The sequence below is a fragment of the Ptychodera flava genome, chromosome 15 (genome assembly GCF_041260155.1).
Source record: "Ptychodera flava strain L36383 chromosome 15, AS_Pfla_20210202, whole genome shotgun sequence".
Taxonomy (NCBI): Eukaryota; Metazoa; Hemichordata; class Enteropneusta; family Ptychoderidae; genus Ptychodera; species Ptychodera flava.
The window spans coordinates 25,782,789-25,807,143 of NC_091942.1; the positions used below are offsets into that span (position 1 = coordinate 25,782,789).

General features: G+C 38.9%; 3 protein-coding genes across 4 annotated transcripts in view; 2 read left to right on the forward strand and 1 right to left on the reverse strand.

Annotated features, from left to right (window-relative positions):
* Positions 1 to 653: 653 nt before the first annotated feature.
* LOC139151676 (intraflagellar transport protein 27 homolog) lies at positions 654 to 8,089 on the forward strand. The gene is made up of 7 exons (XM_070724622.1): positions 654 to 783; positions 2,668 to 2,747; positions 3,031 to 3,090; positions 3,656 to 3,715; positions 4,519 to 4,633; positions 5,208 to 5,317; positions 6,882 to 8,089. Exons 1-7 carry the CDS (start codon positions 747 to 749, stop codon positions 6,978 to 6,980), a joined length of 561 nt encoding a protein of 186 aa, XP_070580723.1. The 5' UTR covers positions 654 to 746; the 3' UTR covers positions 6,981 to 8,089.
* Positions 8,090 to 11,021: 2,932 nt separating this feature from the next.
* On the reverse strand, positions 11,022 to 18,268 carry LOC139151685 (target of rapamycin complex subunit lst8-like). The gene is made up of 9 exons (XM_070724634.1): positions 18,181 to 18,268; positions 16,904 to 17,056; positions 15,802 to 15,853; positions 15,181 to 15,343; positions 14,757 to 14,832; positions 13,546 to 13,620; positions 12,093 to 12,295; positions 11,719 to 11,861; positions 11,022 to 11,387 (listed from the first exon to the last, which is right to left on the reverse strand). Exons 2-9 carry the CDS (start codon positions 17,033 to 17,035, stop codon positions 11,269 to 11,271), a joined length of 963 nt encoding a protein of 320 aa, XP_070580735.1. The 5' UTR covers positions 17,036 to 17,056; positions 18,181 to 18,268; the 3' UTR covers positions 11,022 to 11,268.
* A 225-nt stretch (positions 18,269 to 18,493) lies between these two features.
* LOC139151683 (hexosaminidase D-like) overlaps positions 18,494 to 24,355 on the forward strand; it is a 32,731-nt gene continuing 26,869 nt past the window's right edge. The window contains exons 1-4 of one of the 2 annotated variants that reach the window (XM_070724631.1): positions 18,494 to 18,587; positions 19,159 to 19,396; positions 20,593 to 20,820; positions 23,148 to 23,202. In XM_070724631.1, the coding sequence (XP_070580732.1) occupies positions 19,329 to 19,396; positions 20,593 to 20,820; positions 23,148 to 23,202 (351 nt within the window). In that variant the 5' untranslated portion in view covers positions 18,494 to 18,587; positions 19,159 to 19,328. Of the gene's footprint in view, positions 18,649 to 19,158; positions 19,397 to 20,592; positions 20,821 to 23,147; positions 23,203 to 24,355 lie in introns of both variants that reach the window. The other variant, XM_070724632.1, reaches the window with a different exon arrangement.

Sequence of the window (24,355 nt, forward strand, 5' to 3'; positions counted from 1 at the left end):
CTCCACAACAATACAAATATCACCTGTGCAGATGAGGAAATTGACTCAGATCACCGTGTGTGATTTTGAGTTCATTATGCTAGACACGTTATGAGATTCTTTCCGTTTAGTAGTAATATATCGTCTATATGAATAAATACACAGTTTTCTACGTCGCTATTTATTTGATTTACTTTCCTAGTGTAATCCTTATTGACATAAATAGCACATCCACCGCTTTCTATTTTTTCTATTTAATTCTGCAATCTGTGTTATTGTACATATTGTTTAGTACCTTTTGTTTTGCTTGCTTTTGTATCATTCTTTAATACTTTCGACAGTGTATATTGCTACAAAAACCCCTTTGTATATGGGCCGGAGGCTTTGAAATGCAAATAAACGTGCACATCGTGCACCTGAACGTAATATATCGTAATTGCTATTACCAAAATTGAAAAAATGACGAACACTTTTATTGACAGAAAAGTATCTCGCGACAGCGTTAACTTTGAGCTTAAGCAAATTTTCACTCGTAAGAAGGACACAAAACAGAAAAAACTAAACTCCCACAAAATCTCTTGTTAGTTCCTTTAGATGTGTAAACGAAAGCAGGTGGCGTTGGGGGGACTTTCTACAGGGGGCGCTATGTTTTAAAACGACGCATGCGCAGTCTCAAATTCCTATTTAGAAGTTGAACAGCATCTACAGAAGCAACAACACACGAAAGAGTTGTCTATCGCCATCGTCGTTGGATCAAAAGCTATAACATGCCAAAACTATTGAGAGCGAAAGTAATCACCGTTGGTAAGTATATATGGTATAGAAACAACACAATTCACAGCTTTATTGTGTCGTTGATCTTATATTCGTAGTCCCTAATAAAGCAGGCCATTGGCATCGCACTGCCTGTGATCACAGCGTCGGCACGTTATAATTACTATGGAAACAAGAGTTGTATATCACTTTTCAGTCATATTCAGTGACACTTCTCTTCGTCAACAAGATTGTCTTGTGGAACTTTCAATACGACCATCACGGTATCAACAACTGCCGGTGAATCCCCCCTCTCGACTCTAAGTGACAGGTGTAAAGACCCCAGTCTAGTACATCCACTCGTGTACAAGTAGTAGTCAGAGAAGTAATGTATAAGTAGTTGTATTGATATATGACCATGAGTTTTATCGGGAATTGCCCTCGGCGTTGAAGGTGATTACGAAGTGCTCTAGAGGTTACTCAGCCTTTCCCCAGTTCCACAGTTGAAGAACGGGGCAATCCATCATCATGTCCCATAATATGGCATTCAAACCAAGGTTTCCTGGATATATTCATTAGTTCTCACATTCAGCAGCATTTACATGTACTTGAAATTCTTGGAATAAAATTGTAAATGCCGGCCAGAAAACGTGTTCACAGGAAAACTTATCACCTGTTTCAGTCTGTCGTAGGTGCTGTATTGATGGACCATCTGATTTTTAACTCCATGGTTTAACAGTGCACAGTCCGGGTCATTTCCAAAATTGGTGACGCTCTACCATAATATTTTCCCCTATCATTAGCCAATCAGCGGCCAGCGCGCCATCAGTAAAAATTGTATTTCCTGGCAACCTCCACATGCGTCCTTGGTTACGTACGCCATACTGTGTCGAACTCTCGCGCCGTATTCTGTCATAATGTGGAACAGTTGTGTGGCCACTCTGTCAAAATACATTTTCAAAATCGTGTACCATTTTTATTCTGGCTTAGACAACCAAACCCCATATATAGCTGTGATTCCTGGACTCTGGCCTGAAGTCCTGCTAAATATAAATTCTGTACCTACACGGATTTTTCAGAAAACCTCATTTGTATCAGAAATGGCAGCGATCACAAATTCTACCGTATGTCGAACAGTTGTGTGGCCACTCTGTCAACACATTTTCAAAATCGCGTACCATTTTTAGTCTGTGTAGGACAACTACCAAACAGGTATCATTTTAAAGCTCTAACATCGCTCTTCCTTCTTGCAAAACGCCATATGCGTACCTATACAAATAACCTTTATAACAGTATTTCTAATAGAGATGACGAACATCTGCAAAATGATTCTCGGTACTTGAGCGAAATTTATAAACTGGGGGTAGAAATAAATCGTAAATATTTCTTCACTCATCGGATTCATTGTTTGACATGACCTTCTGCAGAACACGTGGATTATGTTGACATTCAAAATTCGTCGAAATTCACACGACAGAGGCTCAATAAGCAGCCCAAAACAGCCGATCACACTTGGTGGGTAATTTGTGACCTAGCGTGACGTGTTCTATGTTTAATGATGTACCGTAATCTGGTCGATGATTGGCTAAAGGCCGGAATACATTATCATAATGAGTCGCCAATTTTGGAAATGACCCAGACTGGTGCAGGCAAATACACCACATTGAGACCTGAAAAGGAAGAGCGCAAGCAACTCCAATACATAATAGAAGAGTGTCATCCATACATCTATATATATCAAAATTGTACTGTTATGCTATATCGCTCAAGCTTCTGTGTTTTGTAATTATTGATTCATTTGTTGTTAACTATCAAATATCAATCATACTTGCAGCTTGTTTGTCACTGCAGTGGGTTTCTGTTCAGTGCCAAGGATAACAGCTCATAATGAACACTAGAATTCAACTGAGTTGTGATGTTTTTTCTCCATCACAGGTGATTCATGCTGTGGGAAGAGTGCAATTACGCAGGTTTTTCACAGTGATGGTGCCCACTTCCCTAAAAGTTATTCCATGGTGAGTGTTGAGTCTTTTTTAAACCCATATGTCCTTTCTTCATCAGCTCTCTGTGGTATAACCATACTGCTGTCGTCAATGGATGGGTGAGACCATTATTCTCAGAAGGAGGGATAAAGGTTACCTTTACATTTCCGGGCAGTCCTGTCTCATAATTTTCGAATCCATCATGACTCTTAATATATCTACATTCATCTACATATATCAAAATTGTACCATCTTGCTGATCGCTCAAGCTTCAGTGTGTTTTGTAATTTCTGATTTGTTTGTGTTTATATTCCAGACTGTTGGAGTAGAGCTGTGTGTAAAAGCAGTCAACATACCAGACACCAATGACAGTGTGGTCAGTACTCAAACAACCCTTTCACAATCGTGGTTTTGCCCAATTGTTTTTTATTGCAAAGTTAGACCTCTATGGGGGTAATAGGGGTTCGCAAGGTTTACTCTCCTTTGGCTACAGTGTTACATACATTTTGCCTTTTTCTAGAGCCTGTAATTTCTAGCAGCCTTTAGAGTCCAGTCTATTATTTTCTATCAAAAGCAATAACACGAGTGTGTGTTTTGCTATGTTCACTACAGATATGAACAGAAACCAACTGGTGATATGTGATTACAAAAACTGACGGTTGCACGAGTTTCATTCAATTCTTCAAACTGTATGCATTTCTGGTACAGTTCAAGAACAGCTATCATTTTGCCTTTTTCTGCAGCTTTTCTTGTCACATTTGGAATTGAAAAATATTACATTTTAAAGAAATTGATATGAGAATTTTCACATACTTTTCCCTTTGTTTGCAGTGGGTTTACATTTTCATGAAAGGACCTTTGTCAACAGACTTATGCACCATCAAAAATTCTATCACTTCTGTCACGCTATGTTTCTAAAGTGTGTTTCATTTGCCTTGCAGGAACTTTACATATATGATTCAGCTGGTAAAGAAGTGTATTCAGACTATGTACAGAAATTTGTGAGTACTTTTCAGCGTTTTTACTACCATGATGATGATGCAACCTCTCTGTGGTTATAACCATCCCTGTACACACAGACCTATACCGATACAGAACAAGACTGCAGTGTGAATCTTATCACACTTTAAAACAGCCACAGAATGTCCTCCCTTCTTGAGAGTTTGTTTAGTTTAGCATTTGTTTAATTTATCTGTAACACTGAAAGATATTTTGTGGTGTTGTTGTATGGAAGATAAATGACCTGAGCATATGTTTATTCAGGCGTATTCTCATCCTAATATATTGCTAGTTTGAAGTGTACATACACGTACATGTACATTTTAAAACTCATGGGCGTGATACCTTGGTAAGGTCTTCAAAAGACTCAGATAATTTCTAACTGTTTTTAGTTTTTCATACTGTTTTGGTGGTCAGATGTCTATCACAATTTTGGGACTTGTTTATATGTCAAATTACATTTGATCTCCTTTCACACGAACACAGTAAAGGGATTTTGTATTTGAATTTAAAGTAAGTAGTTTGTGCAAATTTGTTCTTCATTAACAAAATAGATCTGCACCACCAATCCCTCCCCCACCCCCCCTGACTGCAATGAGTGTCACTTGTCATGCTTGTGTTTTAATTATTCATGGCCCCCCCCCTACAAAACCAACTTCAGTTTTCCCAGTCTTTTTTGAACATTAGGTGCACAGAATATTTCATCAGTATTTTAACAGCTAGCCACTCGGGGGCCTTGTGATGACAATTCTGCATATTCAGTCATGACATCATCCTTCTTCGCTTTCATCTCAACTCAATACAGTGGGAACATCCGTCAGTTGTAATGGTTGTCTTCGATGTCACCAACGAAACATCTTTCAAAAGCTGCCAGAAGTGGTTGGAGAGAGTGAAAACAAAAACCAACCAGGACCTGCCAGGTGAGATATCAAGCCAGCAACTTTTGGCATGGGCTATGTGATTCGCTTTCCAAGCTCCATTGTTAGCAATAAAATTACACTCAGTATACCAATCCATTGGTGTAGCCTGTGTTCCAGTTGTTCACTGAGAACATTGCTAAGTGAAAATTACACTCACCAGCTGTTAATTCACCATGTTAATAAGTTCACAGACTTCAAAATCACCCTTCTGTATGGCTGTTCCAAAGAAACCCATAATGCACACGTGTTCGTTGATCTGCATGTTATATCATATCATAGAGGGGAAGACTGCCTATGGTTTGTTATGCAGTTGCCATGGCTGTTAGAGGGCGCCCTGCTATCAATAATGAGTCTTTCTTGATAAGCAACAGGTGGATGTTAGAGAATTGGGGGAAGAAAGAAACACGGGCCTGGTATAATTCATGATAATGGAGAACAGTCAGCAAAAAAGTACATTGATGTGTATTCAGGCTTCTTTTAATTTGCTAGAGCAGACTGAATGACAGATAATTGCTGTGTGAAAGATGAAGATACTGTTATGACTTGACTGATGGCGCATGATTTGCTGTTTCAGGTGTCCTAGTTGGAAACAAGACAGATCTCGGTCCGAGGAGAGTTGTCAGTCCTGCAGCAGCCAGAGACTTCGCAGCACAGAACGGCCTTCAGTACTTTGAATGCTCAGCGGTAGGTTTTAGCTTTTCTGTTGACAAGGTAGTCTGTCAGCAAATAGTCCATCAAAACACTTTCTGTTCACAGATGTTGCTGCTTGTGTGTAATTGATTTTTGTGTGAAGGTCACTGTGTGAATTTAGTCTCAACTCATAGCTCACTTCAGTTCATAAAGTCTCATCAAATGAAAGTCATTTGTCATTTATTATGCATTTTTGGTACATCCTCAGCTTTTAAAAAAGAGATTGATGGTATGTATACTGACATGAATTGTGAGGAAAGGACTTCAACCCTTTCTCAGTACCAAATTTGGCTTTTCCTATTATTGTCAATGGTGTGGAAAAACCCATGTACAAGAAAATGGCAATGAAACATGGCTTCCATTAATTAATGGTACAATCCCATCAGTATAAATCTTTTTCAAACTATGTGCTCTTCCTCAAAAAGTTATTAGTTCATAATGGGTTAGTAACAATCACGCCCATCTGGTTGAAATTCTAAGTAAAGCATAACTTTTGGTAGTTTATAGAATGAGTCTACTTTATGAATAAACATTGTGACACCGCAATGAAATGTATGATACTAGAAGTCATAACGGCACACAATGTCATAGGCGAGTTATGTTTAGCTTTTGAATAAGTTGGCATATCAGGGATAGATATTCAGAATTTCAAACTTTTTAGAATTCTTCTCTGACTAGTTTAAAGCTCTTGTAGAAAGAAAGAGTTTCACAGGCTTTATCTTTCGAACTCGAAGATTGAAAATTGATATTTTCGCCATATTATGACAGCAGTGGCAGCCATTTTGAATTTCAAATTGGAAATGTTAGATAAATTTGTGTTTCTAAGTTCCAAACTTTGCATGGTGACCCCAGATTTCTATTCTTGATTTGGTACGAGAATGATTTGAATTTTCATGAGGAAAGTTGAGCAAAAGTTTAAGTCTTTCAGTTCTCTTGTGAGGCGTGTACTACCGTAACCAAATATCCAAACACCATGTCACCAGTCCCTATTTCCGTTACTGAATACACACATTATTATACATCTACCATCGAGAACAATAGAATTTTGCGTGCGCTAAAAAAGCTGTACGGAACGCCCGTTCCGTAACACGTACGGTTTCAAGGCGCCCCATCCCCTGCGGCTGTATCTGCGCGTTCACTGTTGAACGGTTTCAAGGGACCCATTGGACGAGTGCCAGAACATGTCTCGCGCACGCTCTGTACGTACTTGTGTAGTGCACACACACTATCCAGAACTTGCAGAAGCGCGTCCGAGATAGCGTTCCACACTTGCGCTATAAATCGGAAGAAAATTGTTGACATTGCACAAAAACGGTCATTACTCTGACAATTTGATGCCCCAGTCACGAATGTAAGATGTATAATAATAAGGTTATTACGAAAATACCACAAAGGATGCACTCGGACATTGGCGCCGCGCATCGCCCTCCGCTTCGCGTCGGGCGATACGCTGCACCAATGTCCTCGTGCCTCCTTTGCGGTATTTTCGTAATAACACACAATATATTGAACTACATATAACATCAGTGAACATGCATCTGTTGTTCACCTCTTACAGAAAGACATGGAGAACATAGAGGCACCATTCTACTTCTTGGCCAATGCTTTCTACAAAATGTACGAAGAAAAAGTAGAAGTGATGAAGACGTTGGCGTAACAGCAATCAACGTGTTGCGTGTTCGCACCGACCAGTTCCTCATGTACAGCAATCCATCCTGCCTGCCACTGTGCAGTGTCTGCCAAAGATTATAGTTGGCCCGTACAACACACCTGGCTGTCTTGTCCTTCATAATCATGCAATTTTGTGTGATGTCATTGGAAAAATTGTAGCAATGAACAAAGACTTATGACATACAGGCACCCAAACCCTTAACCACATAACAGTATAGTTAGACAATGGTAAAAATAGCTAGTCCTACGATTTTCCCTAAGATGCTGTCTACAACAAGGTAGTGCACTATCTTTCTACCTGGAGGATGTTATTTTTGCTACCTGCATTTGTATTGAAACCAGTATTTGTTTCTGCATTTCTTGGTTTCCGCGGTCAGAAAGCTTACTAGTAATATTTCCCTTTACGCAATAAAAGTTCAACCATCTCCATATTTTATCATAACATCCGTCCAACCTCAGCGAACACATTCATGACTAAATCATCTCGGTTTTCATCCATTATTTTTCCATGTGGTGTAATCCCCCAAACTCTTTCATTGCCATCAACATTATGGGTGGACATACATTTCCTGAGAGTCGCTGCGTGACGCAAATTAAAAAGTTCTGAGTTTATCACTACCACTCAAATTTCCTTCTTTCAAACTCCATCTCTTTTCAGACATCATCTTGGGACATCTGCAAGTATTTGTGTTCTGTCTGTTGTACCTTTTACTGTATAACTGAAAATGGCAAGCAATTTTATTTACTCAGTATTTGCTACCAGTCAAGTGCACTGAAGACTATATCTATGTTTAGCATCTCTTTTATGCTTTAATGTTTTTCTTGCACTGAATTTTATGAAAAATGGAAATGCTCGTGTTCTCATTGATCAATACTTAATTAAAATTGAATCAAAATCATAGGAGGCAGAGATTTCGGGAAAAAAACCCCTTTAACTTGTATTTATTTGTTTATTACCTTAAAAACTTGTAAAGCAAGTTAAGTTGAACAGGACCAGTGTTGCAGATAATATATGTATATACAAGAATGTCTGAAAGTGTACATGTTATTCGAAAAAAATCTTTTGTATTCAATAAAAGCTTCTATTAGACATCATCCATGACTTTGATGTAATTTAATTTAAAGCGCAGTGGTCGTCGCGCTGCGCATGCTCCTGAGGGGTCCCCCCTTGTTGACAACATATCCGAATGCCGCATGAAGTTACGGGTTGCTTACTGTGTTTGCGATATTGCCACTGATATGGCGGCTGATTTGTCACAAGCATACCAAATCTAACATGTAATAAAAGGTCAATTAATCTAAGTTAAATATCTGCTGAATATTGAACAGTAAATACACGCTGGATTAAGATCACATTTGATCATGATTTTCTTGAATCAGTTGAATGGGGCTCGCTCGAGCCATGGAGCTAAACACTTACCCATACGCATGTATATGCCAGCAGACTATCAATGACCGGGCTCTGGTCTACGACATCGCTAGAAAGGACGAGAACTTTCATTTCAAGAGGCCCAACAGGAGTACAATTGACAAAAACGCAAGCTACAGAAATCTACAGCAAGAAATATCTGTCCCGTGGTCTGCATGAACGTCAGTGTCAAGAGAACCGGGTATATGGCGCTTCACTCAGCTGTGGGAATCCAACTCCACTACGAAGTTTACCCCGTTGGGGGTGCAAACGAGAATTCCGAGTACAGGTATCAAGTCAAGCGAAGGACCTTTCATAGGTCTTCTTGTTATGTGGGGGTTATCTCATTTGAAAGAGGATTCAGACCTACCCGGCAATCAGGAGGTACAACCACGAAGTTTGCATAGCACCGGTAGGCATACACTAGCTAGCCGTTGGATCTCTGCCATGACCGTGCACAGGATCTCTCACTACGTCCCTATGTGTAGCCATGCAATTTTCCTGCCAAATGCCGCAAAACCCGCTCGTTTTGTCTACTGTGTCCTGGCATTTGACTATTTCTTGCCACGTATTACAAGAAGGAGTAAGAAATGGTGATCAACAGTGGGTCGTGGGCCAAGTCGTCGCGGGGCCGGTACGTGAGCAGCTGATTGGGGACCGAATTCTCTCATATATCCGTGTACGTCAACGCGGTGACGTTCTCCCTTATCGATTCGGAAGCAACAGCATCTCCCGTGTCCTGCTCTGGCTTGCCGATCATGGTCTTGAGTGTAATTTTTGTGTTAGGCATTGTGCTTGTTGCTGGTCTACATATATATATATATATATATATATATATATATATATATATATATATATACAATGTTGATCATTTTAGTGATGTATTTTTACCGTGCTGTACATAGCATTGTGTACAACCAGCGTGACCGCGCGCGATCAAACCCATTTGTTCACTGTGACTGCATGCAGTACACTCAGCGACATAAGGTGCAGAGTGTCTCAATGTTCGTAGCCTTACAGGAGTTTATGCATAGAAATACACCACTGAAGTTCGTTTCCGATCTTAATATTTTACTATTGCATGATGTTGAGTCTCACAAAGGCGTTACCAAGTGAGGGACCGCTCCCATCTCACTTCGATTGAAGTTGATAAGACTTATTGTTTACAAACATTTATGTTTATCAACAAAAAAATCGCGCACGCGCAGCGCGACGACCACTGCGCTTTAAACACATGTCCTCCAGCGGAAGTTTCCATACATTGTGTACGGAAATTTCTTCTGGTATGCTTTCTACAGTTACCACAGGGTACACGGGCTTGTTGTTTATTTGTGTCTGTTTGTTTGTGTGTATGTTTGTGTTTATTTGTTATTTTTAATAAAATAACAGCGAAAAGCTGTTTTGTTAATATTTGTCAATAAAGAGCAGTTTATTTGTTTATTTGTTTGTTTATTTATTTGTTTGTTTGTTGATACATATTTCCGATGGTTAGGGTTAGGGTTAGGCTTAAGTTAGGGTTAGGGTTAGGGTTAGGGTTAGGCTTATTCACTCCCTCTATATTTGGTGTGTTTTTCTTGACTTGAAAATACAGATGTTGGAATCCCAGTTGTTCCCCTTGTCTCAATATATAGAGGGAGTGAATAAGCCTAACCTAACCCTAACCCTAACTTAAGCCTAACCCTAACCCTAACCATCGGAAATACGTATCAACAAACAAACAAATAAATAAACAAACAAATAAACTGCTCTTTATTGACAAATATTAACAAAACAGCTTTTCGCTGTTATTTTATTAAAAATAACAAATAAACAAACACAAACATACACACAAACAAACAGACACAAATAAACAACAAGCCCGTGTACCCTGTGCAGTTACATGGCACATACATAATCCTGTGTGAGCAAGAGAATTTTTACTTTAAAAGTAAAAGCCTGATAATGATTGGCTGTATTTCATGGTAACATGAAACAGCTCAACACTGATTGGCTGTCCACATGAGAAAATTCATCTATCTGCTCTGTATCATGTATCTGGTTATTGTCTTAACTTTTCCATAAGTTTGATCACTACCATGCCAACAGATTAACTTTCCTGAACCTCAAAAAATAATCTCAGTATTGTACATATGAATCTTACTGAATTGTTTCATTGTAGCTATCATCTTTGCAATGGTTGTAAAATTCAGAAGGCTCTGAAAAGACAGGCAGTGGACAAAATGAGTTCTGAGTAAATGAAGACAACTAAAATAGATCTGGTTTTGGTATTTCAGTCATTGCTCCACAATTCTTCTTTAAATACATACAATAACACTATGTGTTTGTCAGTGGCCAACTTTCTGATATTTTGAGCTTACAGAAAGTCATCACTCCATGCAAATCTCACAGCAACAAGTCTCAAATTACCTGACATATGAGCAGTGATTGACACACAGACAAGGCACCCAAACTTTACCATGGACCTTCTGACACATAACAGGGAATACCCTAGAAGAGTTTTGATACTGAAATGCCCGCTGTTCTCTATCTGTATCATGTTGACATCGCTCGTTGTTTCTGATATTATGTTCATCTGCTGTACATTTTGACAAACATTCTCAGGTAAATTTATTCTTTCGGAACAATTATGTAAATCCAGGCCTGTAGCTTTCCGCAGCTGATATTATTTATTACTGATTGTCCCAATGAATTAGATAACTCACGGTTCAATGAAACAAACAACTTCAAAACATTTTTATCCACAGTGGCATTTATACAGCAGCTAGCAGTGCTACCACCAGTCTGAATTGTTGATGGGTTGAAATGTTGGCTCTGCAGGCAGATGCTGTTGTTGCCCTCCTCAGAGAGCTTTGTTTGATCTTTTTCGTTACGATCCCATCCTGTCATGAAATGCCAGGGAAGTGACAGCTTTCTGATGTCCACTGTATTCTCTCTTGATTTCCCCTTGGTCAACACTCCACAGTCTGGCTTTGTTGTCAGAGGAGGCTACATGGATGGGGGAGGGGGAGAGAGAGAGAGAGAGAGAGAGAGAGAGAGAGAGAGAGAGTCAAATTTGGAACAACAATAATCAACACTTTCCATCTCTCAGCTGGAACTGTGACATAAAAAAGAGTTTTTGTTGCCAAATAAAACTAACACTTTTCCCAACCTAATTTTGCTCAGCTCTTTAGCAAAGTTGGACAGCCAACGGAGAAATGGGAGTGAAATGGTCAATACACTGTAAAAATATGGCCGTGCTGTACACAGAATAGAATTGTTCTAACCTGTCCTCAGATTTGTGCAATACGGTGATAAACCAATAAATCTGAACACTCACCTGTGACTAGGTACTGCGAGTCACCTGAGAATGCACAATCCCAGACCCATCTCTGAGTGGAGTCAGACAACGAGGTCTTCTGTGAGAAGTCGGCAGTTCTCCATATTTGAACCGTCTGGTCGGCTGATGTTGTCGCCAACAGCCTGTGACAGGAGATTCAAATGCCAGAGTGAATCAATTGTTGGTCTTGGGGTAACTTCTGCCGTAATCTTACGATCAAATTTTGACCCTACTTTCAACCCCCTCCCCCAAACATATTTGACCTCTTTACAGTGTCTCTGTGTAAGGATTAGTGTCATGGTATTTTGGTCTCTTATAAACACAAAGACTTTGCTGTTGCTGTCACTGTAGCTGCTTGGAAACACTAAACTTACGTTGAATCAGGACTAAATTTGCATTTCAGGCCGTATTTCTTGTGAGCTGGTATTTTGGTCTTGGGGTGGAGCTGTGTGATTCTCTCTGAGTGGCTTCTGGACAGCGTCCATATGTAACAATTGCCTTTGTTGTTGATGGCTGCCAGTAAGGTTGCATCTGGATCTATACTGATATGCTGGATAGATGAATCTGGTTCTGGAATCTGAGTCATGGAGACGGTATTACAACTAAATGCAATGGACACACACAAACTTTGCACTCTGCGTTATGCGGAATTGGGTGTATTTCGTGACCCCTAAATGACCTTCCATCCCAGAATTTTCATTGGCCTTAGTCCATCGTTTACATTACAAACACACTCTTGACTGCCAACACGTATTAACCCTTTTCCTGCCAGACAGTATCACTTTCCCATCAGCCAAGTAAGTAAAAAATGGTATTGAGCCAAAAACATACACATTTTCACCCAATTGGCTTGGTCTGTTATAGCATCATTAGTCCAAAAATAACAAGTTTACAGTATTTATGTTTTCAACAGCCTTCAAATGTTCAATATTATGTTAAAATACACCATATGGAATATGTTGTGTTTCATTAATGTTAACCATCTTGACCTGATGGTGAAATATGGACTTGGCAGGAAAAGGATTAAAGGTAAATCATATCGTAAGTGAATCATGTACTTATTTGCCACTGCACTGTAGTTAAACAAAAGTTGGGCAAGACTGAACATTAGTTTATGCAAAGAAATTTGGTTTGAATTTTTAGTAACCTAGGGTGTCGACTCATACCATCTCTTATTATTTAGAGCCCCTACAAAAATTTGTTTTAGTACATAACAAAGGTGTGTCTACTAATCTTCAGTTGTCCAAAAAGTTGAAGTTTTCTTGCAGCAAACTGTTGAATTTGAATACCACACACCACCAATATACCAGTCAGCAAGGTCATATAGGGCTTTGTGGATACGCAAATACAATTGCATTCACTGATGAATGTGTTCAAATTTCCTTAAAACACTGCATGATCATTTTTAGATTTTTACTGGCAAAAAAGAGAGTTTTATCCTGTGATATAAATGATGTGTTGACACGACACTTAGTGGCAATTCATAAAATACCTGATACACTATCAAGTCAAGCAAATCATTGGTAGGAAGGTACTGAGGTTCACCTTCCATGTGAACTGTCACAGTTACACAAGACTTAATAAGAACAAATGGAAAAAGGACACTGCTTTTACAGGTTGACTCCAGTGAAACTGACTAACACTGTTGACAGCTTACTTCCCATCTGGCAATAAAACATCTAAATGACTTGTTTTCCTATTAGTATTACAGAGTTCCCATTAAATGATTCAGATTGTGTCAGTGGGAGGGTTTTGTATTTGTAAATATAAAGCAAGCATTGATGAAATCTTGAAATGCATGTTTGCTATTTGGGATAGCAGACTCACCAACTGTTCATTATGGTCAGTTTTCAGGTCCCAAATGTGAATGGCTCCACTCTGGTCACCAACAAACAGCTCTCCCTAGAAATGAAAAGTGATTTCCATTTTGTGCGACGAGACATTTACAGAAATAGTGTCAAGGACACTGTGCTCACATTTGATCAGACGTTGTGACTCAAAATGAACGAAATGCCACCTACACAGGCTACAGTGTAGGGCTGTTCATGGTGTCTTTGAACCATGATGAACAATCTGACAGAACAATACTGCTACACCTACACGACAATGGTACGCACAAATTGCCTTTAACCCTTTCACCCCCAGTTCCCTGTGTACAGGTCCAACTTTACCATAGAAAACAATGGATTTGGGACAAACCATGGTGGTGAAAGGGTTAAGTTATTTAACAAGAGTGGTAGAGCCATCAAGCCCAATGAGGAAATGTCCAACTAAAAACCTACATGTATGTTAGGACCTTGCAAATTAAATTTCAAAGCATCATCTATCGTCTTTGCAAATGGACCAATAAGTCATAAGAATGAGATACTTAGTATTTTTTGAAATTCAATATTGCAGGTTTTGTTTGAAAAAAATTGGAATGGATCTTCTGTAAGGTCCTTCGTATCAAATTTCTAAAGCTTCTGATGTAGAGGGAAATGTATGTAGATGCATACATATACATACACAGATAGACGGACATACATAGACAGACAGACATAGACAGACAGACAACATAAAAAGTATACTGGTACCAGTGTGCCCTCTAACAAATGTGTCTTTCTGTAAACTTTGCATCAATTTGGGAAATTCTGGAAAACACTGTGCGTTAGCCCTATCTTTATATGTAAACCAAAAAAATTTGCTTGCATCACAGGCAATTTGTTTGTGTCATGGGGCATCATATTGGCTTATTGGGCACACTGACAGGTACGTACAGATGACAGACATTTTTCTAGCCTATTAAAATAGCTTCCATTGCCATATATACATAATGAGACAGAATGATATAATGGGGCTAAAAACTGTACATATAGGGAGAACAAGTTGTTATTGCTTATGGAAGATATAAATGTAATCATTATTTTGAAAACAATGTGTAATTTGACCAAGAATGCTTCAAATCAGACAACCAATAATGCTGTTGTTGAAAAGGACTCATTGCTTTGTGAAGGGTAAGCCCTCCTGCTGTATTGGAACACTGCAAGAAAATCACTGACCTGGTTTGGGTGCAGACACACACAATTGACTGGAGCACTAACTTGGAATATACGTTGACACTGAAGATTACGTGACCTGAAGAATAAATATGAAGTATGACCCACTGAAAACAAATAACTGGTTGTGTCGATATTTCTTGTATTAGTTTATATAGGAAATTTTTGACTTTAGTCTCAAACTTTTTAATATCTGCAAATTTGCTTCTTTGGCAACAACCTTCTGTTACTGAGGTCAATACTGACTTGGGTTGTCAACATTTTGTTGTTACCAAATTTACTTCTTTGGCAACAATCTTTAGTCTCTTCAGTCAATACTCTATGTGACATGTTGACTTGAGGCTCCAAGATATTGGTATTTTGAGAATAATCTTTGGTTCTGTTCTGTTATTCAAAGCTTGGATGATTGGATGTATCATTGTATCACCTGAGATCCCATATCCTTGCTGAACTGTCCTCACCACCTGTGAACATCCATTTGCCATCTTCATGAAATCCTACTGCAGTGACATTTTTGGAGACGCCATCATAGTTGACGACTGGGTTTGGGTTGTTTGTGTTTAAATCATACATGCGTATGTGTTGGTAACCTGTCACATTAAAAAACATGAAATAGAATAAATATCATAATTATTGAATAAGAACACTGACGTACTGAATCGGCAAGCTGGGTTAATTATCATGACACGTTGGTGTTTTTATTTTCTGTGGTAGAGAGGCAGTAGATTGAAGTATAGGTGGCATGGAAGATAACTGTGGTAAAATCAATCCCAAACATGAAATCACAGTATATTTAATGACAAGTGAGAGCATTAACAATAGCATGAAATGATTGGGTATGATGAAAGAATAAAAAGAGTTTCCAAGTTGCTGAAAGCAGTGCCCAATAATTGTGCATCAATCATGCATGTGTGGTACAAAACATTGGGTTGGTCAATTTCAAGCCTGTGCCACACAATCCACCATGAGTTCGTATCGACAAACTAGAGGCTTACACTCAAATGACCATGCTCACACTACACAGTACCTTGAAGACAGAGTAACTCACCTGCGGCAGCTATCATTTGCCTGTCTGGAGTGATTTGTAAACAATTCACCTGCTGTGTTCAAAGTCAAGGAGTAAACACATTGCGTACATTCTAAAGAAAGCTGACAGTTAAAAATGTACAGATATCAATAACCATAGTCACTTAAACCGTTAAATGATAGGTATAGTTTTCCATTGCCATGTGTTTCTTCACATCAAACCATACCATGTTCATTCTAGAGGTAAAACTGGAAACTTTTCAGAGACACTATTTGTGATTCACAAACAAGGATGATTAATAATTTGAGTCCACGTGTGTTGACACAGACACACGCAGACAAAGTTGAATCTTTGTTCAGGTGATTAGCCAGCTCAATTTCATGAACCAGCATCACAGACTTTTTCTTTTTTATCAGATAATATTTTCTAAGATTTTCAAGTCAGAGAGTTCCAGAAGCATGAGACCAAAGTGCTGTAATATGGGTAATATTATTGATATTATCCGATAAAACAGAGTTTTGGGCTTTTTGACCACTCCACTTCTAATATCATACTCTAACTTAGATGTTAGACGATATTATCGATTTTATCTGATATTATCCAATATAACAGCATGTCAGGCATCAGCCACTTCTCCACCCTTCTAATATTAGACTTCTAATATTAACTTTGAAGAACATGATTTTGATGCTGTTGCCAAAATACTGCACATGTTTACTGGTACTATTAATTAAGGCATGAAACTTCATGGGTAAAGGAGACTGTGCTGACCTAGCTAAGCCATATGTACCGTAGACCAGATACTGCAGACCATGATAGTAAACTACATAACAAGGGCAAGGGTACATTTAGGCCCTGAGATCATCTTTGTCTGGTTTTGGTTTGGAATTATCTTTGTTATCTTTATAAGGAAATCAAAATTAGAGTTAGGGTTAGGGTTAGTTCATAGACCCTAAATTTTTTCTCGAGGATCTATAGTTAGTTTAGGCACGGGATGTTTTTTAATGTCCATGGTTTGAGGGTTGGCATTAATTAAGAATGCAGTATATCCTGCAGAATAAAGGAATATGATGGGGAGGTAGCCCAAAGGAAATCTTTGGCATAAATGGTTTTGAAAGGATACAGAATCTGGATGTTGTACCGTGCGATGACATATTCCACTGTGAGCTTGCCAGAATCTAATTGTGTGATCGTAGCCTGCGGTGGCTAATATAACTGGCTCATTTCCTGTTGTATTACCTCCCACTGTCGGCATGGTGATATGCAGTGAGTATACCTACAAAGATTAAAACAATATGTACATTTTACGTCATAAGGTGCATGGCTTATTTGCTTAGATAAATTACCATGAATAAATAGGTAACAATTTCTCATTAAAAATTTAAGGCAAGAGTATAATAAAGATAAGTGGGCACAACGAGCGATTGACATTAATTATTGGTGACCTACAGAGTGATTGAGGTTAGAATTAGGGCCAGAGTACTTGCATAGTACCAGGATTGCTACTGTTCCGTAGACTATACAACTTGCTCCGACAATTTTGTGCAGTGAAGAAAGGTGTACCCACCTTTGCGAACCACACTAAATCACCACGGACAGTTGTCGGCTACAAAACTGACAGTAAGTCCAAGAAGAGTTGTTTGCATGTCACTCTTATCCACAGTTGTGCCCACTTTATCTTAAAATGGGCCAACAAAAATTCATCTTTAGTCTGTTCTTTGGTGTTTCGAGGTTGCAAGGATATATACAAACTTGGGCAGCAACAAGTCGTTGATCAGTGACTAACATGTGAAATTGGACGATTAAATGCATTTTGATCCCAAGACGTGGTACAATTCCTTTAGCTGCCTGAGTGACAGAGAGCAACACAGTCCTCTGCCCGAGCAACAGTATTATCAACAACAGTGAACAGCACTGTGGTCCTCTGCCTGAACAAAAGTGAGCAACTCGGTCCAAAGACCAAGTTGTTCATAGCCATAGACTGTCCATAGACTGTCTATATGCTCAGTCAAATGCCTGAGCAACAGTGAACAAAGGCCCTCTCTGCCTCAGAGGAACAGAGAGCAACATGTACAGCCCCCTACAAGCAAATTCTAAAATCTACAACAGCCGATCAGCTACAATCTCCAAAGCCGCTGCACATTTGTCCTGGTATATGCTTGTCATATTGTTTAGTGGTAGCTGCAGTACTGTATCTCGAGGTTTTACCTGGATACTATTTGGGTCGTTAAGGAAAACCAGGTTTTTACCCCGCGACCCAAATACCCAGGCAAAACCTCGTGCTACATCTACATCATACATGATACAGTACTGCAGCTGATTTTTCGGATTTACAATATTCCTGCATGCCAAACCTAACCATTTATCAAAAGACGATATAAACAACAGGAAAAAACTCACAAGATAGGTATTATTTTCTCACAAAGGCTGCACCCGTATATTGCTTCCTCACGAACGTTCAATCAAGTGGAAGAGACGTATTTTGACCTTTAACCCTGTGACCTCACCTGAAATTCAAATTTTTGACATATTGCAGATCATCAGCTTAGATATTCAAATTTCTCAAAACTGCGGTGTTTAAGCTTTTTATAACTTATTGATGATATTCAAATCCACCGTTGTGAAAGGGAAAATTAGCTGATGCCAAAGTTGATGAAATGTGATGAAATGTTGATGAGTGTGAATCTGAAAGCGAATAGCAATCTAAATCTTGATGTATGATAACAGATTGCAGATTGAGGGCACACTTCAACACAAGAGGAGGGATAGCTCCATATACCTTCAGTCAGCTCCTGAACTTCGGGGAGGTGCGTGGCTCTGTTATATTTCTAGTTACATATATCTGAATTATGCATAAGCTTAAGAAATGTGAGTGTGATAACCATGATCGCTTAGCATGCAGCACGGTCCCTCAGGCTCCATGAAGCCTACAAAGAAAATCAACACCACTTGCCTGGGTAAACATAGACCGTCATGTTTGTAGAGACCTGTAAATTACGTCGTCTGTCTGTTTTGCATGCCAACTGCAAGTTCCTGCTTGACTCCACAAAGCATGTTAGAACTCCAATATTTAGCTCGTCAACACACCGTGTACTTGCAAAATGCACTGTTATTGTTTACATTTGTTTCAAGTTGAATTCTAGTCTCGACCAGAATTCACCTGTCAACAATAACAATGTGATCTCCACATGCACTTGTTCAGTTGACAAAATGAACACTGTGCATCTGTACATGGTTTAGGGATTGGGACAAGAAACTGTCGTTCACATGAAAAAGAAGTGGAAATATTGTTAAAAGTTACAGCTACTGGTCCTTAATGATTTGATGGCATGTAAACTATGATTATCCATCTAAGCTAAACATTCCCTATCTGTACAGGGTAATCTGCCATAGGCTCACAAGATCTGGATAGTGGCTGTCGTGCCCAGTGTTATATTTATAAGCTCGATGCCCACCTTTCACCATGTGAGTGCTGAGTGAGACAACCTCCTATCTGCACACAGAACAGTATTGGCACCTAGAAAGTGATCTTGTAACCCATTGGTGAAATGAGATTGAAAGATAATGCAGCGAAAGCACTTCTCTTGCTCGGAATCTCTCTACTTTGTTTCTTACTGTAAGTATACGAGTGTCATGACAATTGGTAGAATGGTTGTGGCTTTTTACATGGGTGTTGGAGTTTCCTGTCAAGTTGGTCTTGTTGCTTATTTCTCTTGAACCAACCAGCACAGAGCTTCTACTTTTACTTTGCCATTCGGCATCACAGCAATTGTTTCATAGTCACATAGTCATTATTGTGAGGAATAGGAAAGAAGTCATGACCAAATCTTTTTACGTTTCTTGATAGTGTAATTTAGTGTAGTACTACCAGTACCTCTAATTTTCAAATTTTCTGAACTCTTTGCATCATTTTAGGTCTTACTGTAAATTTCCTTGAGACAACTCTATACCATGTAATGTCAAGTTTTCTTGAGGGAAGAGAACATTGAATTTGGAGTCAGTGAAGTGTTTCTTTCAGGGCTCATGATAGGTATAATCTACAATATTGTACCATCCATGGCTGATTTGTGACAATGTTCAAATTAAACCACAGTCATTCATAGATGGGACTCATTCCAGACTAGTATTCCATTCTACCACAGACACTGTTACATCACACTGCATACTACAGACTGAGATAAATTTCCAACTCAGAGTACATGATTTCTGTTGCATTACCCGTCTGTGGATTGTAGGTGAATAGCTCCCTTGCACAGGATATTCAAATAAGTTCACAAGCTAACCAATCAAAACAAAGCTTCTTTATTCTCCTTGACATATGGCTACAATTTGACTAGGTCCCAGCCAGGGGCATCTAGCTTTGTTTTATGTCCACACCAATGATCAACTAGTTAGTGCCTGTTGCTGGACTTACATTTGTATCAACAGTGACCGCAGACTGCCATGATTTGAATAGGATGACAACAATGGCTCTATACTACATTACGGTATATGAAGGGCCTTGGTAATGCTTTGGTACCCATGGCTGTAGCCAAACTCAAATTTCTCAAACATTATTCTTTTTTAGCTCCATGGTACCACTGACCAAACTGGACCACCTCTCCTGGTCTAGCATTGTGTTTTTATGTTGTTTGTTTTTTATATCAATTGTTTTAACTCTGCTTAAAACCAATACCTATCAAGATTGTACAAAGTGTCAGCTTGCATGGCATTGCTAATGTTTTAATGTTAAATGGTCACATTTTTGTGTTGTCTCTATTTAGTAAATACAGAAAATGCCTGCAATTTTAACTTGTTTTTTTTCATTATCAGCTATTTGAATATCTCTGTGGGGAAGAAACCAGCAGCAGACAATATACCTGCACAAGTTGTGGTTGAGACACTGCAGAGGTCGGAACACAAAGCAAATCCAATATCCAAGCTCAACTACCATAACCAGATCCAGGGATCCCACTGGCAGCAGAGGATGGCTGTCTTTGAAGTCTCCGAGCCACTCTACAGGGAGCCAGTCCCTGTTCCCAAACCTGACTCCTATCATAGGTAAGCCGGATTTACTATCCAGTATTGACAGCAGAAGTACAGTCCAGCAAAGTTGTCAATCTGGCAAGTGCTTTTTATGAGTACAATAGCCATCGCAGAATACTAGTACAGAATTTTTTGAGAAATTAGGGAGAAACGGAGACTTTCTTAATTTTGGAGAGAAATGTGCAAGAATTCATTTTTCTCGCAATTAATCCGCGAGAATATTCTCACAATCACTCGGCAAGAAATTAGTTTTCTCGAACTGTATCTGAGAGAAATTGATTTCTTTCAACAATTGCTGAGAAATTGGTTTTCACTCTCTATATTCCACATATACTTTGAAAATACAATTTCTTGCAGATATACTGCTGTAGAGCAAGAAATCCAATTTCTCACTGACTGACTATGAGAAAACAATATTTTCCCAGGGTTAGTGCGAGCAGTTTATTCTTGCCCACTTCTGGCAAAAAGTGAAAAAGTTTCTGTTTCTCCCTTTTTTTCAGAAATTTCTGTACTAGTGGAAGGCTCTGTATAATTTGTTAAGAATGTGTTTTAGCCAACCTTATTCCCTACTAGGTTTTATCCAACTGCTTTTCTTGTGATATGCAAATTTCTTTCTATCACAAGATGAATGACTATACACACTCATACCTAGACTGGCTCCAGTCATGTAGATTTTCTCTGGCATATGTGGCAGTTACTGGTTGATTACAGATTTTGGGCAAATCAAAATTGTACCAGTATAGTTTAACATGTACCGGTATTTACAACATAGAGGATACTCACCCTGTACTTTACCAGTGGGATTGCCACCAGAGAGATACATGCACTGTTGCCCTTTTCTGGTATTGCTCTGTACTGCACATTATTAACCCTTTCCCTGCCAAACAGTATCACTTCCCCATCAGCCAACTCAGTGAAAAGCAGTATTTAGCCAAAACCATACGTCTTTCCACCCATTTGGTCTGTTCCAACAGCTTTAATCCATAAAAATAATGTTTACAGTATCTGTGATTTTGGGCCTTCAAATGTTCAATTTTTCATTAAAATGCACCAAATGGGATATATTGTGCTTCACTAGTTTTAACAAAATTGACCTGATGGTGAAATATGAACTTGGTAAGAAAAGAGTTACATTGAATACTTGAGAAGTTTTCTGACAATTGACTCCTGTATTTCTTCATTTATTTCTGAATAATAAATTTTTTCGAATGACTTATACATGTAGCTGGGTTTATGCAATAACACATATGCCTTATTACAAGAACAGTCCTTGTTTAATAAGTTGGCATGGTACAATTACTGGTACTCGCACTTTGTGTGCTTGTCCAGTCATGAGTCACTGGGTTATATTCCTTTACTTCAATGAAAACAAGAGCGAAAAAAAAACATACTTCAGGAAAGGTTGTTTCCCAATCTCCGTACAGAGATTGTAGCGCCGTGGAAAATTATAACCTAGCTGGGGAGTTTCAGCAGTAGCCACACTAATCTCTGCCACAGGCAACGGTTTTCACCAACTTTTTAGGTATTGCGCGTTTTCCATGATACACATTTTCTGTCTTTTTTATATATAATACTTTGAACCAAAAAAAAATAGATAAATGAATAGTACACTAGTTTCAATATCGATCCTCGATTCAGTGAACACTTGCAAAACATAGACCTTGCTCTTGGTTACAGGGATGTAAATTGATGATTCAAAATGAATGCCCCAACGGCTATCAGCTTTGCAGAGGCGATGCCAAAGTTTTAGCAGATTATTTATTATTTTTATTAGTGTATTAATGTATTATTTTACCAGTGTGCGGAAAGTGCGATCTCTAGCTGGATTGCTCCTATCCGTTTATTATTTCCGCCACGTTTATTTAGCCAGTTCAGCAGTTGGGCGCGCGCAGGACTGAAAGAAGTCCGAGTTTGGAATATTTAAATTTGCCTGCAGCAGAGATTGGTGGGGCGAACGGTCAACGACTCAGAGACCCTCAAGCTTGGTTCGAATTATCCGCACCGCGCTGCTGCCCCACTGTGCTTCAATCTCTGTGTGGAGATTGGTTGTTTCCCAACCGGAGAGGGAGTAATGTCCCATACAAGGCTTATTCAGTTTTGCTATTCTGGGCAGCCTTTGTTCAGCTCTGTTTTGGTAATTTGCATGATGCTATGCAGATGACATGGTGAAAATTAACAATATTCAAGATGTCTGCTGGTAGAAGCTAGCCTGAAACATCTGATTTTGAAATGGGTCGATTTTCCACATATTTAGCCATAAATCCTGCATGAAGTTTCTCAGATACACCCCAGCCCCGAACCCTGAAATGACCAAATTCTGAAATATCTTTCCCCCTTTACAGATTGGTACACCTTGACTTGAAGGGTGCCAATCCCAAGATGAACTACCTGTTGCAGGTGAGAATGGTTATAAAAATGACTTTTTAACACTTTCACTGCATAATTAATTTTAATGCGTGCATTCCTATGCGTAGTTTTCTATGGAAATATGGCCTTATAAATATTGATTTACATGCATGAGCTGTATCTTTTTTATTATAAGAGTATTCAGGACAATTTTGTCAGTGAATATTGCAATATGACAGAGCATCACAAAAATGCACAAAAGTTCATGTGACCCACCTAGAATGTCAAGTGATCATGGCCGTCATATTGGAATTTAGAATAAAAAATTCAAAAAGTGTGGATTTTTTTAATTCAATACATAAATGTATGTATTTCCAGCGTAACATTCTAAAACTACTAAATACATTTTATTAACTCAAATTCAGTAGGGGGGACGCATACTCTAAAACATATTCCACATAACTGAGGTTTATATGCATATTTATTACAAGTTCATCTTCGAAGAACAGGTATCATCTGACATCAAAATAGAGCTATATTACATGTATATATAACTTGCATATATACTGGTAGCCAGTTTGATGTGTAATTGTCATTGATAAATTGATGTCGTACAACATCCACATGATACCCCATAATCTTTGTGACGTCGGTCACCGGCCCTTTGTCACACTCTTCTTACAGTATACTCAGCTGGCCTACCTTCCTGTCTTCTTTGCAATCTCTGTCTTTGCTCGACTGGTTCAGGAACACATTCAAGTTCAATATTAGAGTTGATGTCGGGTGAAATGACCGCAATCTCTGTCGAGTTCAGTTTCAGGATCAGTGTCAATTTCACTCTCACTGTCCAGAAAAAACCATCTCGAGGACTTTGTTGGTTTTAAACTGTACCCACGTCACCATTTTTAAATACCCTCTGACAAAAAACAACAACCGATCACACGATCCGTACAAATCACGGCGTAGAAATGACAGAGTATGGCAACATTTGTTTACAAATTTGGCGTGCATGCTCATTTAGGTTTGACCTCTACCTCGTACACTACGCTAGGTTTGAGGAAATAGTCAACAAACATGATGTAGAGCAGACAAAGCCAACGTTTATCGAAGGCATATAAACGCATACGTTCTTGGCGCATTAATGCGACTCCCGCAGTCTGGCCATTGGCGAAGAAGGTGCCCTCCGCAGTGAAAGTGTTAAAAT

What these genes read in the sequence shown, in the direction of transcription:
- LOC139151676 (XM_070724622.1), top strand. Translation starts at nt 747, where the DNA reads ATGCCAAAACTATTGAGAGCGAAAGTAATCACCGTTG. An exon ending in AACCAACCAGGACCTGCCAG is followed by an intron (nt 4,634 to 5,207) that starts GTGAGATATCAA and finishes TTGCTGTTTCAG; the next exon opens with GTGTCCTAGTTGGAAACAAG. An exon ending in AGTACTTTGAATGCTCAGCG is followed by an intron (nt 5,318 to 6,881) that starts GTAGGTTTTAGC and finishes CACCTCTTACAG; the next exon opens with AAAGACATGGAGAACATAGA.
- LOC139151685 (XM_070724634.1), bottom strand. Translation starts at nt 17,035, where the DNA reads ATGCCGACAGTGGGAGGTAATACAACAGGAAATGAGCCAGTTATATTA. An exon ending in CGGTACAACATCCAGATTCT is followed by an intron (nt 15,854 to 16,903) that starts GTATCCTTTCAA and finishes CTTTGAACACAG; the next exon opens with CAGGTGAATTGTTTACAAAT. An exon ending in TGTGTCTGCACCCAAACCAG is followed by an intron (nt 13,621 to 14,756) that starts GTCAGTGATTTT and finishes TTTCATTTCTAG; the next exon opens with GGAGAGCTGTTTGTTGGTGA.